This window comes from Channa argus, chromosome 4 (assembly GCF_033026475.1).
Source record: "Channa argus isolate prfri chromosome 4, Channa argus male v1.0, whole genome shotgun sequence".
NCBI classification, from domain to species: Eukaryota; Metazoa; Chordata; class Actinopteri; order Anabantiformes; family Channidae; genus Channa; species Channa argus.
The window spans coordinates 6,602,075-6,622,199 of NC_090200.1; the positions used below are offsets into that span (position 1 = coordinate 6,602,075).

Sequence of the window (20,125 nt, forward strand, 5' to 3'; positions counted from 1 at the left end):
CAAAAGCAAGTTCAAAATCAGTGAAGGCTTCCTTAAGTGTAACGTCAGAGAAGCGTAACTCCACTGGAAGATGGTGAGTGTAGTAAACATAAGCATGTTAGCACTCCTATTAGCATCAAAGCACAGCCTCATGGTTTTAGACCATTTGTCGTGTGCAATCCAGCATTAACTCTTAGCGACATTGCATATCTGGGTTTGTTTTGTTGGTGGTGTATTTTTCATCGTGCTAAATGTAGTCAAGAGTCAACAATGCGGTTTGATAGCAGAGAATATTTCAGCTATCTAAAGCATCAACAGTAAATGTCAGCTTCTGGCAAAAGAGCAACTTGCATCTTTCAAAACTCTACATTTCAGGGGTCATACAGGGAGAAATGTATCATAGAAGAAACAAAGATTACCATCTCTCTGCAGACACAAGCCTCCCAGTCTTCTAAAACTGGCTGCAGTTTACATCTTATAAATTTGTTGTCAGTAGTCTGTGAAATACAGCATCATCTTTAATGGGTTTTTCCTCATTTGAACAAGTCGGCTGAACACATCATGGTACTTTGCTTTCAATTTGTTTGTTTTTTTGTTGACTGTAGACACATAATGTAGGCTACTATTCATTGTTCCTTATGGAAAATGTAATCAGATTGAGAGGAGACAGCACAAAACTGTAAATTACATAGTTTACCACTACAAAACTACTGAATAAACAAACTGAAAGTCACAGACTGATAATTTATATAATACAAAATTGTCTGATGGTGTCTTTTTCTATTAAACCCTCAAATTTCTGCGGAGCTATATAGAGCATTGTGGATGACAGGAGAGAATCTATGCTGACATTTGCTTTCTGGATCAGTACAGCTGAAACAACAAATACACACATTATCGTTATCAGATACAGTCAACACCATGCTTTGTTTTCTGATATCTGTCAGTGGGAGGAATAAAAGCTTTATGTAAAGTCCTATATTACCATGGAGGGGATGCAAACACAGCATACGGAGGCATTAGCTGTATTTACAGCTAAGACGTGTCAACATAAACATTGCTAAATCTGTTCCTGTAGCAAAATTGTATTTATATACGTTCAAGTGTCAAAAAGCTCCTTCAGTTGTGTCATTAACTCACTTTCTGCTCCCGCACTGAAAACAGGTAATGCTGTCACAGGTTTAGGACAAGATTGAGGAGTGAGTCTGTTTTTGTATTCAGAGAGTGTCAGGACTGACAGAGATAGCTAAATGCAACATTTACAAGTATAATTATTATAATACCTATAATTAATATAATAAGATGTAATTATAGTTATTAACAAATGCTAGAGTAAAATACCCTTGTTTTTAAGTAGACTGGGTTAAAGAGAAACTTACAGAAGCTTAATTTTATAAATCAAACTGGCTGTCAAAATAGCCCAAACCTGGAAGGTCAAATTAATTATGGATTTTTATCTTCTAGCACACAAATGCTTCTCAGTTCTTTCTCATTTAGAGTTGAAATGTTTTAGATAATGTGTTATTAATAATGTTCCCTGCAGAGTGGTTTTTGGACCATGCTTGATAAATGAAACATTTTCCATTTAATATTTGCATGATGAAGGGCATCTGGGGCAAAATGGCTGCAGATAACGTTATGATGAAGAACTAGTTCATACCACTCTCTCTATTATTGACATTTTTATATGTGCATTTGTACAGTATGAGAGTTTGATAGTTTCAACTGCATATATATGTTCTGTAATTGAGTGGAAAACACATGGTTTATTCAGACAAAAAAAAGTCATTACATGGTTTAATAGATTGGGACAATCGTGTAGAGTGCTTCCTCTCTGCACACTTCATCTTTACAAGCCATTTCATCTCATTGGGAAACTTTAAAGCTTCTTTTTCTTACAGCAAGAAAAACTCAAGTGTGTTGAGATCAGTTTACTTGTTTGCACTGCAGCTTCCCTTTGTCCCAGCACACACACACACACACACACACACACACACACACACACACAACATAATCAGGCAGATTGTTTTACAGGAATGTAGAACGTGCCACTTCAATCTGGGTAATTTTTCAACTAAGTAAATTAGTTTTACAAATAAGTAGAAATTGTCAGATATGTTTGAACTGTTCTAGGACAGGACCATTTTAAAACTCAGTTATAGACTAAACTCATTAGGTTGACTATTTTTGTTAGTGTTAGCACTGGAATTATGGTTTATGGTTTTTAGCCATCATTTATTCTGGATAGAAACAGCAGCAGTCATATGTCCATACAGGTTTTGAAGACATTCCCATGTTGTCCAAATGTACTTAGTTGAGAAAATGATGGGAATGCTAAAATGGTCGCTAAGTGTTTTTATTTTAAGCATCCATCACAGTTTGAAGACTGACTTCCCACTACAACCTTGAGTTGTTATGCTCGAGCACCCACAGTTTTTCTGGGCAATGAGAGATAAATGTGTTGCAGTGCATGCAGACCACTGACTTTGCACTTACATATTTGCATCAGTTGATTCATTCATCTTGTACCGGCAGTTGCTCGTTCATCATCTGTTTAGGGAACATCCAATCATATTCATTAGAGTCCAACTTACACCCGATGTCATATTGATATTTGCATATATCACAAAGAAGAATCAGTGCTCTGTCACCACTGATTGTTATCCTGTTTTTTACATTGCCAGTACTCATATGCTTTTTTATTAGGTATAAGAGCATATTGTGCAATTATGTGTAAGGTCCTGTCACATTTGCAAAAAAAAAACAAACTGCAGCTTTCTTAGTTGCTGTTGTTTAAAATTGACTGCCCCCAGATCATCGTGAGTTTAACGATATTATAACTCATAAAAAACACCACAATTTCTAAAAGAAGTCTTAATTATCCTTTTAAGAAAAGACTTTGCATTATGTTTAGAGATTAGTTTAACTATAGCATAGCTGTACACACTCTGGCTAAGTAGGTTATTCAACTCAAGATTTTCTACAGTTAGTAATCCAAACTTCTGTGTGTGTGCCTGTACGTATGTTTGTGCAACCCCATGTTTTGACAAGCTCCCAAAATCCCTGAGATATCCTCCCCACCCTGAGGTTGGAGCCATGTGAAATTGCCAAACACTGCCTACATCCCCTCTGGGCAGTGTAATAAGCATTCAGTACCATAGTGGCTGTTTTCCATTCACCTCCCCTTTTCTTTTGGATTTTATTCCAGACTACTTTGCCGGCACCCAGTTACACACTACACTGAAGTGCGTGTAAGAGAAGCAACCCGTGATTCGTATGTAATGCTCTGTGCTCCTGACATGCATGGTGTCTCAGGGCTTGCTTGGAGCAACTTATCAGGAGGAGGCGAGCAGGAAACAGCACCCAGCGATACGCTTTTCAGCACTTATCGCAGTGCTCACTTTGCATCAAACGCTGATCACAACGTAGAGAGGCATCCTTGCAGATAAAAATCTATATTTATTTAAAACAAAAAAGGTGAAGCACACACTGAGCCGGCTGCAGTTTTGATATGTTTTAGACTTTAAAACTTTTGCAAAGTCAATGCTTTGTGGCATCTACACCAAGAAATCTACACAAATGCACTATACCAAACTGTATGACTGAAGGGTAGAAATGATCTTGGCCTAGACTGTCAGTACCAAAGTGATGCGTCAGCTCTGTGTTTAAACCCTATGATATAGTCTCCATGTCCCCTCCCATATGAACTAGATCTTGGGCAGTTCCTCTGCTTTTACTTACTCACTTCCCCTCCTCCTTCCATGTTCCTGCTGCCTTTCAATCTTTTCTTTCCCACTTATCACATTTTTTCTCTCTTATTGACTTCCTCTTCCCTTCTTATTCTCTGTGGCCTGCAGTCCAGCCCCATATCACCCAGCTGAAAAATGTGACAGCCGTGGAAGGTAGCGCCGCCATGATCTCCTGCGTGGCTGAGGGCGAGCCTCTGCCCGACATTTCCTGGAGGAGAGCCACCGATGGCCAGACCTTCGTGGATGGAGACAAGGTAGAAACTGCCAGAAAGTCCATCTGGCTCTCATGGTGTGCGTGTGTGTGTGTATGTGCACGCGCATGTATCATCACAAAGCAGGGCTGGGGCTACGGGTTGAGCACACAGAACTCAGCCTATAATATATACTGTACACAGTATAGAGTATTCACAGATCATTTTCCATGTTTTGATTTTCCCTAGTTTGAAAAATACTCCGAGGAAACAAGCAGCCCCTTTTCTTTTCTTTCTTTTTCTTTCTTTCTTTCTACACAATTCTATAATTAATATGGAATAGCAACTAAAAAGAAAAAAAAAGATTTGTTCCCTTTTCCCACTTGTCTATCCTGATTTTTATGTTGTGACCCCTCATTTATGTTATGTTGGTTCCAGGAATCACTGGATTGTGTGTATACAACACAGACACACAGTGGGAGTAGAGATGTCCTAAAATTACCTCTACTTACTGTATAGGAGAACATGCCGTTCAAGTTAACCAGTACAAGTGATATTACAGGGTTTTAGTGCAGCACTACACGTATAATGTTTTTCTTCTGTTTTTGTCCTTATGGTAACCATTAAAATGTCTCTCTTTTTATTTATATAGACAAAAATGGGCTCTTTGTGCTTAGTCTGGTTGAGTACTAAAAGAAATAGCTGACATTAACAGGTAATTACTCGTGTATGTCCCCATAAAAATAAAAGCAGACATTATCATTCCCATCTGCCATACATGAAGTTGCGATTACAGCCATTTATTGCTAGCAGGGCTGTTCAGAGCCTGTCTACAGGCATATGCTAAAAACATTACATTCAAGAGTTGATAATTGATCCTCATGTTTCCTTTTGACAACACTGAATGGATGGATGAGCTGCTTGTATAGTGCATTTGTGACATGTGAAACCTCAAAGACTCATAACATCAAAGCTGCACTCAGATATTACCTACACATTCACCTTGGTCGTTGTTGTGTAGACAGAGTGTCTAAATCTCTCGACTTTGTGGAGAATGTTATCTCAAGGGAAATCCGCACACACATTTATTTTGATTAGCTCTCAGCACAAAAAAGCAACAAGAACCTTGAAGTTCTCAGGACACACTTTTGACTCCAGGCATTTTACGTAATCCAACTTAAGAAATGGAAAAGATGCTAAGTTTCTGTTGTGTATTTTTCTCTCGGCATCCATTATTCACTCTGGCCGTGAGGAGAGCCTCACAAATCATGGATGGAATGAGCTGCAGCCACATTTTCTTGGAAAAGTAATTATTCTTAAACAAGCTCCCATCAATGTCAAACCCATATGCGCTTCCATCACAGCTTTCACAGAAGCAGTTAAAAAAAAAAAAAAAAAAAAAAAAACCCAAAGATGGCAGCCATTCTGTTGTTCAGGAAAAAGGTCACCGCAGAGATAAATGAATGTGTGCATTGGCTCGAATCGCTCGGATTGATAAATCACATCCGAAAATGAGAGTAAGTGCTTCTCTTCTCACAGCAAATGCAATTATGGAAATGTGCAGTGCAAACCAACACACATAACATATGCAAAGACAAACACAGCTTCTGCAGCACGAGGCATGATGGACGGTCGTAGTCATTTAGGTTTAAGGCAGGATGTTCCTCTCTCAATTTACTCTGCAATCTGCATATCCAGTCTGCACACTCTATGCTTGCTGAGACGCCGTTTGCTTCAAAGGGCTTAGTTTTGCTCACTGCATAATGTTGCTTCTGTTCTTCTCATTCTTTGTAAACGAACACTTTGACCCTCTCTAAGAGAACATAATGGGATGCAGTTCCTGGAATTTAATTATGAACCGAGGTGGGATTTGAGGGGGGTATTCTTGCGCTCTTCCGGTATTGTTTCACTTATGAGCAAGGTTAGCAAACGGCACTGTAGCCTCTGTTGTATTCATGCAAAATATCCAAGGCTGAAGAGCAAGTGACATAAAAGTCTGTACTTTTGACTGACTCACTGCATAGAGTAATTCAGTAGACCTTAGCCTTTGTGCAACTTTTTAACCTTTGCCTCAGTCAGGCTTTGAAGTGTACTTCTGTTTATTTGAGCTCTTATCACAGAACATTTGAGAATTAAACCTTGATAAAAGCAGACTCCCAGGCCCACTGAGATTATTGTTTTGTTTTTCATTTGGTGCTCGGTCACAAAAACGGCAAACGGTGTTGCAGAATAGTTGAATAGATAATAGTAATGTTTTGCTGAGGGTTTGTTGTTGCTTCCTCTGTGAAGCCCTTAGTTGGCCTCCATTTCCTTGAACCAGAAAACCATTATTAAATGTCATTTTGTTGTTGTCATGAGGATGCGGTGATACAATAATCATTAGATTGGTGCAAATATGAAGACCCTGTGGTCAGCCCCTGTGCAAAACGGTTGGAATAAGCTGCGCTCGCCAGAATTAGACTTCAGTGTGGTTCCAGCCTCGCTGACATTTACTGCTGACATTTTTAATATCTGAAAATTCTCCAGCATTTGGACTCAAACAATAACAGGAACAGTCACTAGAATCCCATTTGAGAGATTGCAGATTTAGCTTCATGTGTTCACTGTAAACGCACACACATTCTCATTTTTAAGGTCTTTTGGATCAGATGGGGGCAGGATTTCATTTATTTTCTCTTTTTCGCTCCCCTTTGCTTCTACTACCTGCTTATCCTTTCATCTCCTCCAGTCTCTTTATTCCCTCAACTTCCAAATTCTTATTCTTTTTTTTTTTCTTTTGCTTTTTATCTTTGCTCTTGTGTTGCTGTCACCACGCACACAGTATGTGTGTGCGCCTGGTGCTGCAGGAACATGCATGTGTCTGTTTCTCCTGTGTGAGCATGTGACTCGCTGTTGTGTTCACGTCTGGCCACTTGCCTTGTCGTTCCACTGAGCTGCATATCAAACAGGCTGTGCTTTAGGGGGTGAGTTCGTCTCTAGACACAGACCCTGTCAGTCGGCGGGGAGGAGGAGGGGGAGTTAGCGAGTAATTTCCTGACTCAGAAGCTGCCTCTCGGAAGATTTCCTTGCTTTCTCCTCCTTCTCCTCTTCTCTCATCCCCCTGTTCCTCAGCATTCCCGTTCAACACACACCCTCCCAATCTCATTGACCTCAGCTGGTGAGGCAAACAACTAAAGTGTGCAGTGGCAGCACAAAGAGACCAGAACCAGGCCTCATTGGTTGATAGTATTGCAATGATAACAGCAAAGATAAGCCATTCTAAACAGGATAATGCTGAAGCAGCCCAAAAGCGACAACATAAAAAGAGTGTGATTCAAAAGAGGGGGTTTCATGGCTTATGAGGCTTAGACACATAATGAGCATTAGCAGAGGCAAAGAGGGGTGGCAGGAGGGCATTAGAAGGAGCTGGATGTGCATTGATTTATTGGGGGAATTTGTGGGTGAGGTGTGCAGACTGTGCACACACATAGAGAGCAGATGCAGACAGAGATACAGTACATCCTGCAGACACAGTGCTCTGAACATTGTTGTATAAAACCACTATTTTCTAGTCTTTATTGCTCTATATGTAATGTTACTCAGTAATAGATAGAAAGAAAATACTGAAAAAATGAAATCTGATAAATCTGTATATCTTGAATGACAGACTTTGTCTTTACTTTTCTAAGCCAGTTCTCATCCTGCACTTTTTTGGAAAATATGTGTATAAGTCATTTCTCTCATTTTTCACAAGATGAATGTACTGTGATAAAAATATGCAATATGGAATAATTGAGAACTGGGCAGTTAGCGTGAATGGAATACTTAAAGTGATTTTAGCTGAAACAATCTGTTTTAGTTACAAGATATTACAGTGCTGGAGACACAGTTTCATTGTCAAGAACATAATCTCGGGGATCTGCTGTTCAAAATCACCCGAGAAATCGGTGATTAGAATGAAAGATGCTACACCAACAATACACAAAATGGACTTTTTCTGATTACAGATATAGCTGGAAAACGCTCCCAAAAATGTGTTGGCTGCTTTCTGTATTGGGAAAGAACACAACGTAACTTCAATTCTATTATTGAAGGTTCACAAGTTTACTAATTAGATAGCAGCAATGTGGGAACACATTTAGGACTCATATGGATGTTGAATTGATCATGGTGGTACATATGCCTTTGGTGGAACTCTTTTTTTGTTTTCTTAGCCACAGAGCTTCTGGCCATTTTTGTTGTTCTGCTCCTAAAATAATTTAGTGCTCATGAAGCATGTGCATATCATCAGACCTCTCATAATAAAATCTTGTTTTCCTGCAACAAGGACGTCATGTGAACGAGTGTCTCCGATTACACAAGTCAGTCCATATCAGCATTACTTAGCAGCAATCATGAAACGCTGCTGCTATCTTTGACAGCATTGTCTTTTTATGAACAAAGACTTCAAAAGCCCAGGATTGATGTTGGCCCAATATATGCCATGTACATTTTGTTAGGTACTTATACTCAGCTAAACGTCTGTGTAAATGTCGAATGGTGAATGTCAACCAAATTGATTTTATCGTGTATATGTATACGTGTGGATGCAAATCAATTTTTGTAGCCTCTGTTTAAGTTTTCATTTACTGAAATAAGACAGATACAAGACTCAAAATGGGAAAACAAGGTATTTCAGGATAAAAAGCAACTAGTGACATTGTTTGAAATTATTTTACCCAGTGCGTCTGACCTTCACATCTTGCGGTCACAAAAAAAAAAAAATAATAAAAATAAAAAAATCTGCTCCAATCACGCAGCTCTCAAATGTATCAACTCCGAGTCCATGGGCTGTGCCACTGAAAAGTAGTTTCATGGGGGTGACAGAGGTTATCTGTTCGGTAGCAGTCTGCAGGCTACAGCTGTATCATGTGTGGAACAACGATGATCCTGGGGTGTTTTTTCTCATTACGAGTGAATGTCGATTCCTAGAGTGATAGCCTCGTCTGCTGTAATTGACCCGTTGCTTCAAATTGATGCTATCTGTCTTCATACAGATGTAATGACCTTGTAATAAATCGACAGTTTATTGCATTAACCCTGACTCTGTGGGTCGAGTGACGGTTGCCTGCAAGGGGGGTCAAACTGGATCAAGGGACTGCCATTGAGTCACGAGTACAAAGTTGGATGAAGAACCTTCTGCAAGTTACTTGGCGGCAGCGATGGACTTCGAGGGTTTCTCCTTCATTTTGTTTTGCATTACCTTTATGCCATAATCAACCAGTCATTTCCTTACGTTTTCATAAACATAGACTTGGCTTATATTTTAAATGCAGTATAAAAAAAAAATCGCAAATAAAATGCTGAACCCTATTAGAAAGGCAAAACGATCATTGATCTCCCTCTATTTCTGTGCTTCTTAGGTCTGTCTGAGCTGCTGTTCCTTGCTCTGTTGTGTTCAGTTGCACATATGATACATATAATTGTGTGAAATTTATCGGCACGTTAATGCCACCTCCCACCCTCTGTGCAAATGAACCTAATGGCTAGAATTTTAGAACTTCTCTCTTTGAAACCCCAACAAAAAAGGTGACTACAAAAATAAGGTGGGTGTGTTTGTGTCTACAGAGTCAGGATGGACGATTTGAAGTCCGTGGTCGCCATGGAAAGTCGGTGTTGACAGTCAGCGGTGTTAGGCTCACCGACTTGGGTCGCTTCGACTGTGAGGCACTCAGCCGGATTGGAGGTCATCAGAAGAGCATGTTTCTGGACATTGAGTGTGAGTATTTTAAAATTCCATTTGCTCTGAACGGCTCTGTACAAGTCTTTTAGTCCTGCTAATTAGTACCCGGTTTCTAATATTCTTGACTTCTCAATTAAAATGTGATTATCATACACTCCTCTTTGACACTCACGTCATTTTCCTTTGACTTTGTTGTTCAGTGCTCAAAAGGTTGGAAATTCTCCATTGCCTGTGGGCTAAATGAATAAGATTGTTGGACTTCTGGTCACCTGATACAACCTCATCCAATCCTCTTTTGATGTGAATTGAATTGAAACACATGCACACATTAAAGCATCCAAACCAACAAGCTTGCAACAGATGCGTGAAATGGTCACAGTCGTGTATAGAGTTCAAAAGGTCAACCGGGCTTAGTTCTAATAATTTCTTTGCACTGTGGCCTTTAATTCTTTCTGAAGATCGTTATGTTATTATAAACAACTCAGACCCCTTTCAAAGCCCTGCATCCACCTCACCACACACACGTAGCCTCCAGAAGGGTTAATTACTGCGAGGATATCATGCATTGCCTTTCGTTTCCCCCCTCCGACAGCTCCCTTACTTCCCGATGAGAGCGGCCATTCCTCATTGCTGGTTGTTTGGGGTTATTTGGGGCGGGCTATCCCCTGCCTAATGAGCTCTGAAGCAAAGATCTCCATTTTGGCCTTGAAATGATTAGGTTCATTATGAGAGCAGCTCTGTTGCCTGAACAAGACCAATAGAAATTTCTGTGGCAGTATTTCCACCTTGAAGCTGGGAGGAACAACAAAGGGAGAGGGCAGACTAATAAATATATTCAGAAAGACAGTGAGGGGAAGAAATGAATTCTGTATCTCTGTTGTCATGTGGAAACCAATTTTCTCCTCTTCTGGCTGAGGTGACTTTTGGGTTCATGGATTCTCTTCGAAACCTGTTTTGCATAGTTCTTGAAAAGTTGACATTTTGGAAAAAGTTTGATGGCATCCTCATGTAGAAAAAAACAAATCTCACATGCATGCAACCCACTCTCCAACCATGAAGCAAAGTTGCTGTCATTATACTGTAAACTTGTTTTGCTAGAGCCACAGCTGACAACTTGCTCTCAAACTTGACTCCCACTCTGCAGAAAGGCACAGGCTGTGTGTCTGAGTGTGGCGAGGCTGAGCCAGCCGTTGCCACCGAACTAATGAACTCATTTACTAAGTCACTGCAAGCTGCAGGGGGATAACACGTCCTCGCCTGTGACAGAGAGCCAGGCATCAATCTCTTTAATGGAATCCTGCAAGCGAGCATAAAACAAGCATAATGCCTCTCCAACTGAGCTGGGCTGACTGGGCCAAAACAAATCCGCACGACAGCTCACCCCCGCGATCGTCCATTACTGCCCTTCCTATTTGCTGGGGCAAATGAGCTTCTCTTTGCATCCTTTATTTTTATTTTTCTGGAGATGATTGTAATTGAGATCCCCCCCCCCCCTCCCCAGCATGAGGTGTCTTCAATTAGGTTTGGTTTTAGTTTTTTTTTTTTTTTTTTTCCATTTTACCACTGCAGAGGGAGTTTTGGGAGCATTTATGAAAGGCTTTTTCTTCTCCCATTGAGGTATTTGTTGGTTAGTCCTAAGCAGGTCATTTTTATGTCTTTGATCATCTTGCACAGCTCCCTTTGATTTGAAGGTTTAATTGGCTGCCACAAATTCCAGACACACAAGCAGGAGCAATTTAGGTCTTGTTTCAGTGCAATAAGCTGCTTTACAGTATAAATGAGGCAAGCGTAAGAGGTAACATCTCGATTTTTTTTGGCAGATATACCAAAGTTCCTGACCAACCACACCATCTACTATTCGTGGGAGGGGAACCCAGTGAACATAAGCTGTGATGTTATGTCCAACCCTCCTGCCACCATGCTGTGGAGGAGAGAGCGCTTCACCATCTCTACAGAGGGCACTGCCAACATGCGGGTACACGGTGCAGAGGGCAAGTCTGTGCTGGAGGTGGGTACAAGTCCTGTGATCAAAGGTGTAGTGGTGGCATTGACAATGAGCGATCACAGAACTTGAGATAAATCTCCCTCTACCTAGCTTAACACCATAAAGGAGCGTTGGCACTAATCAACATTAGTCCTGAACAATTAAGCAATTTGATGACAGAAAATTGATCCTTAACATTTCATGTAACCAATTAATAAATCCTGCAGACACGGAGCAACATTACTACATCATAATAGCCATTTTTTTCTGTCAACTTGATGAAGTGCTGTTCTTGGTCTCTGCCAACCCCTAATGGAATCACCCGGTTCTTTAGCTGCTAAATGTTCCTTATGTTCCACGGATAGATGCTAACTTTAAAATTAGTGTGTAATGAGCTTCATTTGACTTTTTAGCTCTTTAAACCACTAAGATATTCTATTATCATCAATTGTAGTGGAGTAAAAGCAGAAACCCAGAGTGGGATATCCAAAGACAAGCTAAACCAAAACTTTTTGCACGAATGGCAACTTTATTAGCATCACTTTTGCAATTGATTAAAACCATTTAACTTGTTAACTTAACCTTTTTAAATGATTACTTTCTGCTTCTAGGTGACTCCTATGTCGGACAGGGACTTTGGTCGCTACAACTGCACAGCCAGGAACAACATTGGAGTTCGATATCAGGAGTTTATTCTGGCACAGGCAGGTGAGTCTCGCAGTGCTGCTACTGTTATGTGGCCACTTACCTGAGCTAATGAGACTGGCGAATTAATTTCAGGTCCAGAATGTGTGGAGTCAGGGATGTCACACCTTTTGAATCACTACACTCACAGTAACTCTAACCATTCAACTACTTTGTAACCTTCTACCTCCACACTAATGGTAATAGCCTTATTTGCAATTCTCACAAAGATAAAGTCCAAAGCAAGTCCCAACCCCTATTCAGGCTAACCTAATCTCAAATAGTGCCACCTGATTTACCATAGACCTTGCTATTCACTGAAGTACTCTCTAATTTACTGTAGCACAGTCTAATACACAATAGTGCAGTCCAATTATCTTTAGTGCAGATTGAATTGCTCTGGCTAAGGAGGAAAGTAGTGAGTAGAAAAGCTGACCTAATATGTACTCTTGGAGGAAACAATGTGTTTTGGAAGTTTTTGTGCCACTTGCAATTTTGCAAAAAGGCACGCACACTCACACGAACACACACTCACACACACACACACACACTGACAGGGAAACACACATACAGTGCGCAGGTTGTAGTAAATAACTGAGTCAGTAATGGAGACTCAGAAGGAGCATTATCTCCAAAGCCGCCACTAAATCTCTTAATATAGCACTGAAACTTTAGGAGAGAAGCATCACTATAGACAATGTGAAGTTAATCATTTTTGTTTTCATGCAGCATGTTGTGAGGAACCCCCTGCCTTTCTACTGGTGATTTGGAGGCTTTGTTTTCTCTTTCTGTCTTGATTCTGGAAAGCAGTGTCACATTGGAGGAGCCAACGCCTTATCTTGTATAACCAGTTTAGTGTGGCAGCTGGCCGGCTTGTAAATGAACGGATCTTGCACAGAGCCACTGGGAGACTGTATTTATTTTTATTTGTTTTTCCATATACCATTGCTTGCTATTGCAATTTAATTTCTCCTGGTAGAGTACCTTTCTCTCCGCATCTCCATTTGATTTGAACCATTTAAACAACTTTTATCCTTTATCCTTTATCCTTTACGCTGTGGAGATAACACAATCTGTCCACTGTAGCAGACATCAGTTAAACAGACTGATGGCCCCCACGTCCTCAAACAGTTAACCCAGTGTGATGTACATTCACATTCTCTATAAGATGAATTGTAATAATGTTGGTGATCCTTTAACTTTTCAAAACCAAAATGTATCCAGCGCTTTAGTGTATGATCAGATGCTTTTCTCCCGCTGTCAGTAGAACTAAATAGCATATGTTAGCATGGTACAGTAACTATAATAACAGATTATGGTTGCTATACATATAAATCCTCAACATTTTCACATCTTTCCAGATGTACCATCAAATCCATATTCGGTGCGACTCTCAGCTGTTTCCCAACGCTTGGCAACCGTCACCTTCATGAAGCCAGATTCTCATGGGGGTGTGCCCATCAGCTACTACCTGGTGCAGTACAAGGAGGTGGGCTCACAGGACTGGAGGGACGTCAAGTCACACAGCATCCAGAGTGAGTTTTTTTTTATTTTTTAAATTTCGCAACAGTAACAGTAACACCGTTTTTTTTTTTTTTTTTTAAACTCCTAATACTATAATACTACAAGACTCATTATGCACAGTTTAAGGAACATTTGTCTGCTGTTGAGGTGTACAGCACATTCTGGTGAAAGCTGACAGCTTTTATGGACAGAGCTAATTTACTTAAAGTTTGTTAACGTTCCAAAGATTCTGCCCCACGGAAGAAAAACTCACATCATTATCTCTAAGTAGCTTTTTTAGGTCATTTTCTTAGTGCCCCTTGAACATAAAGTGGTGGTAAATGATCAGACCAGAGATTATGCATGTTTATGACCATTTAATGCACTTGCTGCTGTTTTTTCTATTAGTGCTGCATATTTCAGTTTTTAATGTGTTCTTCCAGCTTCCTGGACAGATGCTGATTCCCTTTTATTTTGGAAGACTCTTGCCACTCAAGCTGTGAAATTTGCATGAGCAGTGAGTTACAATATATACAGTGTGAGATTTCATATCAATCTATATGTTAATTTACATCATTATACACGCTAACAATAAAGGAAGTTTGAAAAGTCTTTTACTCAAAATAATTTACAAATTTAAAAATGTAAAACAGAAAAATTATATATACAGATAAGATTCAGTGTTCAGGGACTATAATGGACGACAGTGCTGGTCCATTACAGTCCCAGTGACCTGATCCTGTTTTGACTCCCGATTGACCAAATGTACACATGTAGAGTGCAGTACGTAGTTGTCAATGAAAAGATAACTACTGCAGTTTTTCCTTTTAAAAATTATATTTAGAATTTTGTCACACAGTCAGTTCAAAAGATGCAGCTTAGACCAGTGAAGCCGTGCCAGATTAAGCTCCTATCAAGCTTTAACCAGCATTACTGTCTGTTAACCCCGCACACATTGACCGACACCAATCGAGCACGAGTAGAAGCCGTGTCAAATGATCTGTCATGCGATGTGTCAAAGCCTCGGTTCGGAGATGTTGTTGGGTCATGACGAACCTCGAGCACCTTGTGGAAAGAGTGCCTGCACGCTCCTCTTCTTCTTATGCTTTATGACTCCAAATTGATTTCTGAGCCTGTTGGTGGAAAAGTACACCACAAGGTGAAGGGTGAATGGATGGAAGACGTAAGCCAGAGGACGAACGGTTGGGTGATAAGCAGGTCTGACAAACCTGAAGGGCTTATCACTAATATCCCTTATTCCAGAGTCATTACAAAATGGAGATACAGTGAGGTGAATACTAAACAGCAGCTTGCACTTTAATTGTATATGTTAAACTGTGCTGCACGTGTAGAGGAAAGGACCAAGGGAAATGCATAAAACACAAAGGCAGGAAACAGAACTGCGAAAACAGAACTGGATAAATAAAGCCTAATTGTAAATGTAATTTCATTTAATGTGTCTCCTTATTCAAGATTGGGGCTAGAATATAAAAATAGTGAGTTGGACTAATTACAAGCCAGTTAAATGGCATCATATAATCATAGAAGCCACTCCAGATATCCTCAGCAGAAAGTACTTACACAATAAACTCTTCAATATAATGAGATGCCTGGACTCGTTTCATTTGAATGCTTTTGCCCAAATTGAAATGTCTGCTTATAGCCTGGAAAGTAACCTAGCACGGCTGCAAATTGCAGAATTTGTTTTCAGTTCCGGGACTAAAGAACTGCAAAAGCACCTATTACCATTCAAGTATTTAATTTGTGCAGACAGACAAAAACAACAACTTTCACTGCTGACTCTCTGCTGGCTTTTTCTGAATAGTCAAGATTATGTAAATGGGCTCTAGTGACTGTAGAATTTAAATAGGAATCTGTAATACGGTGTGATAATGAGATTTTCAGTTTTTTGATAATTAATGCAATTTACAGTTCGGATGCAACACATTTTTTATTGAATATGTTCATGTTTGTTATAGTTTAAATATTCTTCATCCTAATGTGCTGGGAGCTTATGAGAGTCACACTCCTATCTCATTTTTAATGCCTTGTTTACTGTTAGTTACTGTTAATATTATGATGTCATGTCATGTGTATTACTTTTTTCTTTAGTAATTTCTATCTTGAAATACACCATACTGGAAAATAAATGTTTACATTGTTGCACTATATATACTGTTATTCTGCATGATATTACTCATCCTCTCATATTATTTATTATTTGTGTTTTACTAAATTACTGTGGCTTTATACTGACAAACTTGCAACAAATGAGATGACAGACAATAACTTTCATATTGCTCAACTACTCACAAAATGTACATTTATTATAATAATTTCATCTTGGGGTATATTTAACCTCGGATGTATGCAAGTTTACCTTCAGACTAGAGAAAAATCAAGAGGTTTTTGTACGTAACTTTGTAAATCTGATGCTTTTTTTGATACAACATAGTGCAAAACTGGTACAGTGTCATAAAATGAGGTCACACTCACAGTTAGAGTAAGTCAGGATTCATTTATTGACATGATCTGCTGTCTGCATGATTCCTAGTCGTTCTTTTGTCCTGTCTCTCTCCAGCGACAGTGGTGCTGACGGGACTCGAGCCTAACACAACTTACGAGGTTAGAGTGGCAGCTGTCAACGGAAAGGGTCAGGGAGAGTTCAGCCACACGGAGACCTTCCAGACTTTACCCATCCGTACGTCCGATTCTCTGTTCTTTCCCTCAGCTCGTTTCATGAGACCTGAGCTTCTCAGCTCATTAGGAGCCGACCCAACAGGGATCTTCAGAACTGTTCTAACAGCCACTTAGATATATATTTATGAGATGAACTTCAGTCATAATCACTGGAATTCGTTACAGCAATAGGTTTTCGTTGCGTGGGTTAATTGTTAATTATTGGCACATCCCAGCAGTTAACAAACAGTAGATAATTAAATACTCTGCTGCCCACAGTTCAGAAATGTCACAGTTATCAAATGGACAATTAATACATAGAAATGTGTTTGTTGATATTAAATATCTGTGCTCAGATTTTATGAACTAATATCAATGATAAAAATGCAAATGTCTATTCAAAGCATCAGCACCTTGCCAAAATGAGACCTCTTTGCTGTATTATGAAGCTCCAGTCTGCTTATTTGTTACAACCTCCTCATAATTCACTGATATGAATCCAGATTATTGGCGCTTGGAATAGATTCTATTAAATGTGTGTCTTTTTGTAAAACTGCAGCATAAGAATTATATACTGCAGGGGTTTTATGATAAAATTTGTATTTATTCTAGCAATCTGGCACAACATGATTGCTGTAAATCCAGGCAAGGCCATAGAGAAAGAGTTAATATTATACAGCAGTGCAGCTACTAAGAATGAATGGTGGAAAGCAGACCCAATTAGTAAAATACAGTGAATAATAAGAGCCTCCAGTCAAGAATACTTACAGCCAAGCAGTGGGAGTTGCCTTGTAATATGAATTTAATTCACCTTAAAACCTTCTCTCTCCTTGTACTGCATCCTTATCTCATATCTCATGTTGGCACCTGCTCTCCTCCTTGGGAATGCACACACACACACACACACACAAACACACACACACTCTCACAGAACAAACACACATTGCTTTGCTTCTTTGCTGAAGCCTCCTTCACTTGTCTCCCTCAGGAGAGCCAAGTCCACCAGCAGTCCATGGGCAGAGAGGAGTGGGCAAGGCTTATAGGTTGGGGCTGGTCAAGCAGGATGACGGAGGGATGCCTATTGTGGAGTACATAGTCAAATACAAGACTGTGAGTATTTCGCAGTTAAACACGGCTGCTGCATTCACGTGTGTTCTCAGAATTCACGCCGATCATGTGCCATTAATGACTTGACCGAAGTCAAGATCAAGCCAACGTAAGACGATAAAAAAGAAAATGCTTTAATGTGAAAAGAGATCCTGATGAATTGAATTAAAACTGAAGCATTATTTTCTATAAGAGAAAATCAGTGGAAGCAAAATATTCTCTTCAAACATTCATAAGGATGGAGAGAAGTCCAGATTTTGAGGATGAGTGATAAATCCAGTAAGTTGTAATGTTGTATCATAAATACCCGTCGTTTCAGTATTATGGAGGATTTTAATAATTTATGCAGGTGTGTTACTCTTTACTACCTTAGAACTGATCCTTAATTGCCTCAAGCAGTGCACACATTAGCCCCAAATCCAAAAAGTCTAGGAAATAAAAATGTAAAGGTATCTGTTTTTTACATCTATGACTAACATATATGATGCCTTGATATGATGCACTGTGCAGACAAGCGTTATGCAGCTGATAAATTGCTTACAGTGGCTGCTTTATCAAAACTGGATAAAAGAAGTATTTACTAAATTAACAAAATAAGGATCATCCAATTTAAAGGAGGCATTTTCTTTCATTTTGAAGTGCTTGTTCTTTGTGTCGACACACAGGATGTGACACTGGGATTGCTTTTCCTCCCATCACAGTGTGTATGACTCACTGGTTTGATAGATTCCTGTTGATTGTGTTGAGCGGGTGCGTTTGTGGCAAAATAAGAACGTTTTTAAATCCATGCGCCGCTTACAAAAGTGTTTTAAACGAGAGTACACAAACTCTCAGAATTCACTCATCTGTTTAAGTAGTACATTTTTTGTGTGTGAAATAGTAAAAAAAAAAAAAAGCAGCTTAAACTCTAAAGATAAGGCGAGCAAGTGAAATAACACCAGGAGGCAGAATAGATGGCACTAATACAAAACTCCCCACCGGACTAAGTGGATTTGAGCTGGTCCAAATCTCCTATCTCACCATTTCCTAATGTGTCCAAGCAGGCATTTCTCTGTCTCGTTGAGACAGTGATAATGGTTTAAAAACACACTGCTGCAGACGACGGGGTCAGGAAGTCTCTGGGGAAAAAAGGTGGATGCTTCACATCCCCAGCAGTCAGGAACACACAACATGGAGGATCATACATCGGATGATCCTGCAGACTAGACATGGACGCGGCCCACCATAGTCGCCTGACAAGCCAGAGAAATATTGTATACATATACAGCGCAAATCTTGACTTTGTAAAAGCCTATTTTCTTCTGTCCTTTGTCCTCTAACATTTGGCAGAGAAAGTGCCAAGGAGCCAAGAATGTTAAGCTCACAATACATTTGGCTTGAATTCAATGTACAGCTCTGAGCCTGACTCTTGAGTTTCCCGTCCTTTGTTTGCTATTGGTCCCAAGATGAAGAGGGTGTAAGGAAGAACATAAAAAATGATGTAAGGAAGGGAAAACAAAAAGGCACAGTGGCACGTAAAGGTATCGGAGAATGTGTGAATAATGTTCAACACAGGATTACCCTTTTTTATTCACTTGTGCAAGGGAATGTGTGTGGGCGTTTCGCAACCACAGCTCAGTTTCCAATTGTACTAACTCTCCCGATCCCCAGATTAAACACACAAACGCGTAAGCTGTTGTTTATCACATAAAGCAACTTCTTCCGCTCCCCTTTGATGCTCGCAGACAAAAATGAAAGAGCATCGATTGAAGTTGCAATTCATTCAAGGGTAGCGTTGGGTTTTTTTTTGTTTGTTTGTTTGTTTTGTTTTTTTGTGCTCTCTCCTACCATTCTTCTCTGCTCAGGATAAAGAGGAACAGTGGATGACCAAGCTGGTTCCGGGAGCAAATGATTTTGCGATGCTTCAGCCGCTGCAGTGGAACACAAGATACGAAGTGGAAATCACTGCGCGGAACGTCAAGGGTCTGTCGGAGCCGACCTTCTATCAGTTCTTCATGCCACAGAAACCTGACATCACAGGTAAAAGCATGATAAAGGAAAACCTTGTGTTGTAATTTGCCTTTTTCAATATGTTCACATTTCCTTTCCCTGCCTACTTCTGCTTTTATTGAATGTCTTTTGAATGCCCCCGGGGAACATTTCTAAACTTGTTTTATTAAGTGGCGTGTAATTCCTTCCACTGGAAAATGTGATAGCACTGGGAATAACAAAAGCAATACAGCAAGATGTTCCAGTAAAGATAAAGCCAGCCTCAGATCACAGCAGGCCTTCTTGCTGCATTTCTTTCTGGACAAATGAGACCGCTGTCAGCGGAGAAATCGGTTCCTGTGCCTCTCCTTAAATGGATTTCTCCCTGTATGATTGTTGAATGCCATTTAAATCTCGGAGACCAGAGAGAAGCACTTTGCTCTAAAGTTGTTCTCCAGTGTCACAGTAAAAAGCGGAACATTTTTCGGTTGGAAATGTCACAGTAGCGCCACTAAAAACGCGGTTTGACAACATAGTATCTACATTGGCGACTTATCTGCAGGTTTAAGAGAAAGAGACA

At 39.9% G+C, this 20,125-nt stretch overlaps 1 protein-coding gene across 2 annotated transcripts in view; it reads left to right on the forward strand.

The window, feature by feature from the left end:
* The window catches only part of LOC137126042 (neural cell adhesion molecule 2-like), a 237,595-nt gene that overhangs the window by 192,277 nt on the left and 25,193 nt on the right, over positions 1–20,125 (forward strand). For both annotated transcript variants that reach the window (XM_067502442.1, XM_067502443.1), the window contains exons 8-15: positions 3,837–3,982; positions 9,506–9,656; positions 11,441–11,628; positions 12,216–12,312; positions 13,650–13,823; positions 16,373–16,492; positions 17,459–17,580; positions 19,422–19,596. In XM_067502442.1, coding sequence (XP_067358543.1) covers positions 3,837–3,982; positions 9,506–9,656; positions 11,441–11,628; positions 12,216–12,312; positions 13,650–13,823; positions 16,373–16,492; positions 17,459–17,580; positions 19,422–19,596 — 1,173 coding nt within the window. The remainder of the gene's footprint in view (positions 1–3,836; positions 3,983–9,505; positions 9,657–11,440; positions 11,629–12,215; positions 12,313–13,649; positions 13,824–16,372; positions 16,493–17,458; positions 17,581–19,421; positions 19,597–20,125) is intronic.